General features: G+C 36.8%; 1 protein-coding gene across 1 annotated transcript; it reads right to left on the reverse strand.

Moving 5' to 3' along the window:
* Window positions 1–27: 27 nt before the first annotated feature.
* Window positions 28–7,330, reverse strand: cplx3b (complexin 3b). The gene is made up of 3 exons (XM_048168692.1): window positions 6,751–7,330; window positions 2,347–2,434; window positions 28–1,127 (listed from the first exon to the last, which is right to left on the reverse strand). The coding sequence occupies exons 1-3, from the start codon at window positions 6,906–6,908 to the stop codon at window positions 903–905; spliced, it is 471 nt and encodes a 156-aa protein (XP_048024649.1). The 5' UTR covers window positions 6,909–7,330; the 3' UTR covers window positions 28–902.
* Window positions 7,331–10,518: the final 3,188 nt, after the last annotated feature.

Here is a 10,518-nt window from a genome sequence, read left to right on the forward strand (position 1 = left end):
GCTGCGAAGACATCACATGCATCATAATCTTTGTACAAATATATTTATTACACTTTCAACAGTCAAAAATCAGCAGGTCTGGAAATTACAGCAGAATAATGACATGAATGCATTACATTGGTAATTACGTAACTTATGCATCGGAAACAACTATCGAGGGCATAAGTAAAACAAACACCACTCTTGCCATTAATAAAGAAATAAATACACAATAATCTTATGGGTGAAATAAAATTCAGCCTTTTTTATCAGCTCTGTCCCGTCGGTCAGAGACGCTAATATTGCTTTATGTTGATTGGCAAACATCACGCGATGGAAGCAGATTATTGCTTCTTCACTCAAAACCCAAATCAATCCCAGCATGACTTCATTCAGTGAAGATCCTTCAGCTCGTTTCACATCATTATTTTGAGTCTCCATAAGAGGGAACAACGACGACACCAAACCACCTGCACAAAACAGCACCACTCAATGAAGGGTCAATGACATCAGGGGTCAAGGTGAAAGGTCAATGGATGATCCGGGTTCTACTTCCATTCCTGCTCCCATAAGCCCTTCATACAGACGCACCGAGTCGTTCCCGCTACGCTATTGCTGTGATAAACCCGCCGCTAACGCGTTCAGACCGGAGCAGGTCAGGGTCGTATTTCACCCCAAAGTCAAGAAATTATACTTGCATATTTTTTTTTTGCATTGTGACGTTATTTTCATGAGAACATGACTGATGCAAAATATACTTTTTCCCGTGAGGTGAAATGCGACCTGAGCGGGGGGGTCTATATCTGATGACATTTAAACTCCTAGAACTACATTAGCATCATGAAAGCTACACGTCACACTGGATATATGGATGCGGATGTTTGTCGGCAGCGAGTGTTTGGAGAGACACGGAGATGAGGAGATCACATGACGCAGCACTTCTCCGCAGAGTTCTTCAGGTCCTCCAGTGTGGCCTGAGCCTTGCCCTTCAGATGACCCATGTCCACGTTCTGGATGTTGGTCAGCTGACCCAGGACGGACTGCTTCTGCTCCTCTTCCTGGTTGTCCTCGGCGATCATCTTGGCCAGTTCAGTGGGGAGCTCGACATCGTCCCGCGCCGCCTGGATCTGAGTCTCGTCCAGCTCGTTCTGAAATACAGGTGAATATCAATGAAGAACAAACTTATGTGGTTCTTATAATCAATTAACACTGCTTTTGTCATTTTTTACAAAATTTGTCACCAAAAAAGTCATTTGGTTTAACCAAAAGACAAAAAATATATACATTTATTACATTTTAAGATATTTTAATCACAAATGAAATGACTGAACGTTAAACCGAATGACCTTTTGACACTTCAAAATCTTTAAAATACCTTTATATGTAGAAAAATATAATTAAAACCTTTTAGAGTCAATAAAAGAGATCTAGTTGTTCTATCTTACATACTTTGGGTGTCATATCTTTGTTTTTTTATTATTAATTTTTTATTTTATTATTGTTTGACCATTTGATAAAAAAATGGCCCGTCACGTCATTGACCCACATGCAGTGTAACGCATAGTGAATTTGTCGCATTTTACTTCAGCAATCACCCAGAATACCCTAGAAACTGCATAGCAACACCCTAGCAACCACCCCAAGTACCCTAGCAACTGCATAGCAACACCCTAGCAACCGCATGGCAACCATCCAGAATATCTGTTTTACTTATAGACCCTGAAACTTCAAGCTGTAAAACTACTTCAAACTTTCTCAAGCCAACATCAAAGTTTGTTTTAATGAACTTTCTTATGCAGTTTAAATTTAGTATATAAAATATGTATAAACATTTTACAATTTATTTATTTATTTATTTTTTTTTGCATCACAGGAATGAGAATTAAACTTTTTGTCATTACAGTGCACTATTGAGTATTGGGGAATGGGTTAATAATTATGATAAAAAATGATTTCACAATGCAAAAAATCAGAATGATAGTAATATCTTTGTAACACTTTACAACTAAGGTAAATTAATTAATGCATTAACTAACATTAACAGCAATATATTTGAAGTATTCAATAATCTTTGTTAATGTTAGTTAATAAAAATACAACTCTTCATGTCAGCTCAGATCCATTAAATAATATCAAAAGATACAACTTTTGATTTTAATAATGTATTAGTAAATGCTAAAATTAACATTAACTAGGATTAATAAATGCTTTAGAAGTCTTTTTCATTGCTAGTTCATGTTAACTAATATTAACCTTATTACTAATATCTTTATGCACAATGTGATCTGCTCTAATGAGATTCAGTCCAGCGTGTGAGCGAGGTGTTGGGATATTAAGTTTTAATGGTCTGGGCAGATTAATTGTTACCTTTGGCAACCTGTATTTGTCTCTGAAGTGAGTCCTGATTGTCGCCCTCTCCGCCTTCTTCTGGGCAAAATTGGCGTCTCGCTCCTGCCTGAGGAGAAATGAGAACAGAAGCATGTCAAACACACACAAACACTGTAATCTGAGGATGAACTGGGTTCTTCAGGGTCTTTTGATCATTTATCCACCCACACACGTCTCAAGATGTCAATCTCAAGATAATGAGCAGCATCTGTCAGATTTCTAGTTTAAACAGCAGTTGAACTGATTGTTTGTTGACGTGTTTTAGGACTAATTTTAGGTACGATTATTTGAATAATGATCCTTGTGACATTCGAAGGATCTTAAAAAATAATCTCTGTCATGACGAGCCATTTCAGGCCGTTTCTGTTCATTTCAGCATGAACTAAAACAAGTCTACGTCCACAGAGAGAGATCCGTGCAACGTCATTCTCAAGGATTAAACTGCTTTGCTCCGTACGCCGAGGAATCTCATGGAATAAATACCTTCAAAGAGAGCATTAATGGCAAAATGTAGACAACACTTCAGACTGACTGGATTTCTGCACTCTAGAAGATGCCGGGTTAGAAACAAGCCGAGTTGGGCTGAAAATGGACAAATCCAGCAATTTGGTTGTTTTAACCCGGCGGTCTTTTAAAGAGTTAGTTCACCCAAAAATGAAAATAATGTCATTAATTACTCTCCCTCATGTCGTTCCACACCCGTAAGACCTTCATTCATCTTCAGAACACAAATTAAGATATTTTTGATGAAATCCGATGGCTCAGTGAGGCCTGAGAAATGACATTTCCTCTCTCAAGATCCATTAATGTACTAAAAACATATTTAAATCAGTTCATGTGAGTACAGTGGTTCAATATTAATATTATAAAGCCACGAGAATATTTTTGGTGCACCAAAAAAACAAAATAACGACTTATTTAGTGATGGCCGATTTCAAAACACTGCTTCAGGAAGCTTCGGAGCGTTATGAATCTTTTGTGTCGAATCACGATTCGGATCGTGTGTCAAACTGCTGAAATCACGTGACTTTGGCACTCCGAAGCTTCCTGAAGCAGTGTTTTGAAATCGGCCATCACTAAATAAGTCGTTATTTTGTTTTTTAAATATTCTCGTGGCTTTATAATATTAATATTGAACCACTGTACTCACATGAACTGATTTAAATATGTTTTTAGTACATTAATGGATCTTGAGAGAGGAAATGTCATTGCTCAGGCCTCACTGAGCCATCGGATTTCATCAAAAATATCTTAATTTGTGTTCTGAAGATGAACGAAGGTCTTACGGGTGTGGAACGACATGAGGGAGAGTAATAAATGACATTATTTTCATTTTTGGGTGAACTAACCCTTTAACTCAGTCTTATTTAACTCAACTATTGTCTGTATTGCTGCTTTAAATGAACCCAAAATATGTTGGAAATTAACATTTATTAGTATGTTTAATAGATGAACATTAATAACTTTAATAAATAACAATTAAACAATAAACATTTATTAAATTGCTTATTAATAAATGTTCACCTTTTGATTATTATTGTTGGCTCTACTAATTATGTCTAATTTTTAATTTCCAACCTATTCTGGGTCCATTTAAGATAGCCATATAGTCATTTTTAAACAATAGTTTGATTAAATAGTTGATCAAACATTTTTCGACCAATCAGAGTAGAGCAGCTCTCAGAGAGGCGGGGCTTAGAAAGACCGAATCTTTGAACGAAGCGTTTCAGACACTGAGAGAAAAGAGCTGATGCTGCAGTGGATATTATGAGAAAATTAAAGTGTTTTTGACCTTGGATTAATGTGAACCTGTTGTAGGAGACGAGAAACAACATTAGGAGCCTTTAAATGAGTATAATGGAGGCACTTTAAGTTAACCTCAAGATGGATTACGAATGTTAAAGGTCATGTGAGGTGAAAGGTCAATACAAATCTCCAGGGCTAAAACAAAGGTCAAAACAGAATGGGCACATTTAGGTGGGCGAATAACCACCAGCAAATAACATTTGAAACTGGTTCGATCCCTGCAAAGAGGAAGATATGAGCCATTACCCCTTAAATATTCCAGGTTCAATACAAGCTGTATCAACAGCATCTGTTTTTAACATAAATTGTGCACTTGAAATGGATTACGCACTAATGGACGAGTTTCACCAGGTCAATAGAGCGTCGTTTGTACAGAACCTGGAACCTTCCTTTCATGGTTTCTCCAGACGGATCATCATATAATAAGTGTACATGAAGTTGCTTTGGAGAAAAGCATCTGCTACATGAACGAGCGAGAGCAGGATGGGAAAATATCTCAGGGATTTAGAGTCGCGCTGACAGTCGGGTGATGCTCATCCACTTGATTCACTATAACAAACGACTGGTAGTTAAAATAATCCCCATATCAATAAGCAGCAAAAACCTTCATCCAAAGATCATGGTGGTTTGGCTGATTCAAGAGATTTAACACACGACGCCCTGTCAAAGTCAACAGTCTTAAACTAGCTGTTCATGCGGGTGTCTCGGCATGTAAAATCTGCTCTCTGAGGAAATGAGTTGGATTACCACCATGAGGATGAGCTCGGCACAAACATTTGAAGTCTGTGAAATCAGAATTTTCCAAAAATGGCAGTTATGCAAACCGTGTCAACATAGCCACCTGTTCATGTCCACATAGCTGTCAGTGCTTTATGGGATGATTTCTGAAGACAAAGCATGTGAAGTAGACAGAATTTTTTGGCTGCAGTGCTTGATCATTATATGATGGTTATAACAGCCTCATTGTTTGGTTTTCCCAATTCACAAGAAGTCTGTTAAATGTTCTGATTGGGGTTTAAATGAAACTACGAATTAAAATCAGGCATACTCATAGAATGAGCGGATTCTAATACACCCTTACAAAAAATAACCATGGTTTTTCTACGAATAAAACCAAAAAAACATGGTTCTTGTAGCGAATAACCATGGTTTTGCTACAAAAAACAAAGTTTACCTATATGGTTTTGTTGTGGTGAAACAAATAGTTGTAAATACGCCAAAAATAACATGAGAAAACCATGCTTAATTTGGTTAAAAATGGTAATAATGGTAATATTGTTGGTAAAATATGTTTTTTTTTTACCTTGTGTATACCATGGTACATGTCTAAAAAACATGGTAAGTATCATGTAAATATCATGGTATATGAATATGGTAATCATTCATACCATATAACCCTTTAACCATGATTTTAATATAGTAAAAATGTAGTAACGTTTTTATTTCCGTTTGTATAACCACAGTTTTACTACAAATACCATGGTTAAACTATGGTTAGTGTGCTAAAACCATAATTCATTTGTGGGTACCGTGGTTTAACCATAGTAACGTTGTTTTTAGGTAGTAAAATCATGGTTAATTTTCCTAAGGGAATTTCAATGTACTTGGTACATTAGTTTTTCATCAGTTTTTATCATCGTTCTTTTTTATTTGTGCTCACATAAGAACAGATATAATTAATTCGAATCTGCGGATTCATTGACACTATATACGAATACACAACTTGTAGCGAATAACCATGGTTTTGCTACAAAAACCAGTTTACATGTGGTTTTGTTGTGATACAAATAGTAGTAAATACGCCCAAAAAAAATTTAATAAATTTTTTTTTTTACATGTATACCTTGTGTATACCATAGTACATGTCTAAAAAAAACATGGTCTTGGGATACCATGTAAATATCATGGTACATGAATATGGTATACCATATAACCCTTAGGAAAATTAACCATGATTTTAATATAGTAAAAGTGTAGTAACGTTTTTTTTATTTTTTTATTTCCGTTTGTATAACCACAGTTTTACTACAAATACCATGCTTAAACTATGGTTAGTGTGCTAAAACCATAATTAATTTGTGGGTAGCACTGTTTTTTTAGGTAGTAAAACCATGGTTAATTTTCGTTCAATGTACTTGGTACATTAGTTTTTCATAGGTTTTTATCATCGTTCTTTTTTATTTGTGCTCACATGCTATAATTAATTCGAATCTGCGGATTCATTGACACTATACACAACTTATACATAAACAAATACTAAATAAAACCTCCCAATGTCAGAAGCGACTGACTCCGTGATGAAAAGGTAAAAAAAAAATTAAATTAAACACTATATTCTGCTCGACTGTAATGTGAAATATTATTCATATCTGACTGAGCAGAATCTCCCTGAGCGAAATGAGCAGCTGCGAGCGCGCGCGCGCGCTTTATATCCAACGAAGCGCGAAAAATGCGCGCCCATTTCCAAACCCGCTCTGCACGTCCGCTTCTCCACAACAGCGTTCACCTCACGAAAAACATCAACAAATTTCAGAGAAATACGCTAGTATCAGAGGTATGAAGGAAGGTTAGTCTTACTTTTCCTCCTCTAGCTGTTGTTGGTACTCTTCAAACTCTTCTTGTGTCATTCCTTTAGCAGCGGCATCGGATTTATCCCCTTCAGATTTCTCTTCTGTCAGACCTCCTGTCAGATTCTTCAGCTGACCGCCGACTACGTGTTTTACCATGAAAGCCATCGTTAAATAGTACAATGTTCTTAAATGATCTTCTATTTGTCCAAAACTGTTATTAATTCCAATTAGGTCAATAATATGGACATAAAACCTCGCTTTTTCCGTGATCGCCGAACGGAAACTCCGTCCGGTTGTCTCAGCTGAGGTAAAGTGGAGTGAAGTGATGTGGATTCATCTCCTCATCTGAGTCACAGCAGCAGTTTGGCTCTTCCATCCGCCCAATCCCGTGTTTCCTCACCCGACTATTCCCGCCCAATCCAACGTACCGCTGGATTAAGCGCGTTTGAGTCACTGGCGCTTTTTTTTTTTTTTTTTTTTTTTTTGCGGGCGCGCGTGACATGTCAAAACGCATCGCGCCTCAGTTTTCGGTGCGCGCGTGCGTGCGTGTGTCTGTGTGACTCCAAGTCGGTTAACGGGATGACAGTAAGCAGAAAGCATTCAGAGTGTCTATACAGCATCCATCTGGAGGGAAGTAAATCCTGTGAGGAGAAAGTGAATGTGTGAAATGAAAAACTATATTTTAAGGTTCTGTCGCCATTTTAGTTTATTTGGGAAAGGGCATAACTGTAATCCCAGAGATTACCATCCATGCATATAAAGCTGTCACCATCACCTCCATATGGATTATCGTGCAAGATGAGACATATTTATGCATTATACATTAATGAAGTGAAATGTAATGTTTATGAAGATTACTTAAAATCTTAATGTTTACCCTCATGTTTACACACCTTAAAGGGCCAATTCACCCAAAAATGAAAATAATGTCATTAATTACTCACCCTCATGTCGTTCCACACCCGTAAGACCTTTGTTCATCTTCAGAACACAAATTAAGATATTTTTGATGAAATCCGATGGCTCCGTGAGCCCTGCATAGCCAGCAATGACATTTCCTCTCTCAAGATCCATTAATGTACTAAAAGCATATTTAAATCAGTTCATGTGAGTACAGTGGTTCAATATTAATATTATAAAGCCACGAGAATATTTTTGTTGCGCCAAAAAAACAAAATAACGACTTATATAGTGATCAGCAGTTTCAAAACACTGCTTCAGGAAGCTTCGGAGCGTTATGAATCTTTTGTGTCGAATCATGACTGTACAACAATATATTTGTCAATCAAATATTTGACAAATTCCGTGACATTCCGCATTATACAGTAAATTCCATTTTTATGACTGGATTCTGAGATTCTGTCCGCAGAAATCATAGATCATAGGAGTTTAAGCACTTTTTTTTGGTGTTCAAGGGCTACAATCAGAGATCTGACTTAAATTATATCTTACGTTTCACATTCTAAAAAGGTGAAAAGCTGCAAAAAAGCTTTTTCATTTTTGGGTGAACTAACCCTTTAATTGCATGGACATACTTGTCACAAAAACACATAGAACTGAACTCATATACACAAATAATGATTATCTCGAATGCAAGGTAATGCATATTCCAATGGCATGTAAATGTTTAAACTCATTACATGCATGAATGATATAAATACAGCCAAAATGATCAACACCAGATGATAAAAAACAAATTATACATCTCTGTGCATCGTGATAATGTCTCTATTTTTGCTTCTTTCTCACTTTCTCTCTCTCTCTCTCGCTCGCTGACACCCCCCCCTCCCCCGGGACTGAATCATTCCCGATCTGCTCCACTAACAAACTGTTCTGTCGCTCTCGCTGAGGGCAAAGACACATACACATTTATCTGTGCTCCATAACATAGTAAGAACCTGAAAAGTCTGTGTTTGGAGCTTCAGGCTTTTACTGGTGGCAAGAGCTCTGATTTTATCCAGGAAAACAATGTACAGCATTTTTGTTCTCATATCAGCCAAATGTTCTGATGGATTTGCATGCATGTCAGCATAGAAAAATGTTATTTTTTACAGTAATATGGTGACACATGGCCTAATTATGCATGCTTTTTTAAACTAGAGGCAAATCAAACGTCTATTTTTGGGTTCCAGAATTAACACTCGCCAAATGCGTGAAAAATTTGGCTTTGGCAAGAAAATAAAGGTATCTTGCTTTCTGATGAACTAATAAAACTGTACATTTGTCACAACTTTGTCGTTTAAAATGATTATATAATTACAAAAAAAATTTCTTTTTTAATTAACAATGCAAAATACAGTTTCATGACCCATAAAAAACATTTATGGATGGCAAATTTCACCTGCCATTAGAAAGAGTGCTATAAAGTTCATTTTGGACCCTGTATGGATGACTTCACAGGAAGTCAATAAACCTCATCATCATCCTGCTCCTCTACATAATAGCCAGCAGCGCTGGACAGACTATGAAACATTTCGCAGATCTCATGGGCTGTGCTGTGTACATGTGAGCAAGCATGCATTATATAATAAAACAACATGGATGCATCCTCAGAATACGGCTACAGCTGTGTCTGTGATCCGTTTGTCCTCACTGAATATGAGGATGAATGAGGTCAGTAGGGTGAGGACGGTCAGTCAAACACTAATTTGTGAAGTCAATGGCACTGAATCGAAATGAGCTAAAGTCCTAGTCAGATGGGACTAGTTTAGACCAGTTTCCTTCCCTGAATTATATACTTAACATTATAATTATATTACATATACACTGCAAAACACACTAGCCCTCATTTACGAAACAAACGCATGACTGCAAAAGCTTGGCATTTTTCAATATGGACTTGAGCGGTGGTTATACGATCAAATCTCATGTCAGGTTTCAACTCGTGTATGCAAGTTTTTGAGTTAGCATGACGAAATCTGGCGGAGAATTGTAATGAGAGCATTATGACTGGAAGAATGTCAAAATATGAAGCCACATATTCATCATTTAAAAATGTGTTGGCAATGGTAAAATATTCTATTGACAGTGTGTCATATCCATAAACATTAATGAAGTATTTCCTATTTTTAAATACTTATATAATAATTTATATGTAATAGTGAAACAATAATCATCTAATTAAATAATTAGGGATAATTTTGATAAACATCTGTCAGCTGGTGTTCAATTCATAACACCAACGCTGTAAGACGTTCATTCATCTTCAGAACACAAATTAAGATATTTTTGATGAAATCCGAGAGGTTTATGACTCCTCCATATACTAATCAACACTTTCAAGGTCCAGAAAGGAGCTAAAGACATCGTTAAAACAGTCGTGTGACTGCAGTGGATCAACCTTAATGTTATGAAGAGACGAGAATACTTTTTGTGCGCAAAAACAAAACAAAAATTCTCTTCTGTGTCATTTTCATACATTGTTTACGTCCAGCGCTTCCAGGTTCTTCGTCAGAACGCCGACTCGTTATTGGCCGGCTCCTGCGTCAGCGTCACATGCATGCGTCGTGCTGATCACATGATCAACTTTTGCCAATACTGAGCCGGCATTCGGACGTAAACACAGAAGCTTCACTGTGTTACTGCGTCACCTGCATAAGATAATGACAGAAGAGAAGAGATTGTTGAATAAAGTGGTTATTTTTGTTTTGTTTTTGCGCACAAAAAGTATTCTCGTCTCTTCATAACATTAAGGTTGATCCACTGCAGTCACATGACTGTTTTAACGATGTCTTTAGTTCCTTTCTGGACCTTGAAAGTGTTGATTAGTATATGG

The sequence above is a fragment of the Megalobrama amblycephala genome, linkage group LG19, assembly GCF_018812025.1.
Source record: "Megalobrama amblycephala isolate DHTTF-2021 linkage group LG19, ASM1881202v1, whole genome shotgun sequence".
NCBI classification, from domain to species: Eukaryota; Metazoa; Chordata; class Actinopteri; order Cypriniformes; family Xenocyprididae; genus Megalobrama; species Megalobrama amblycephala.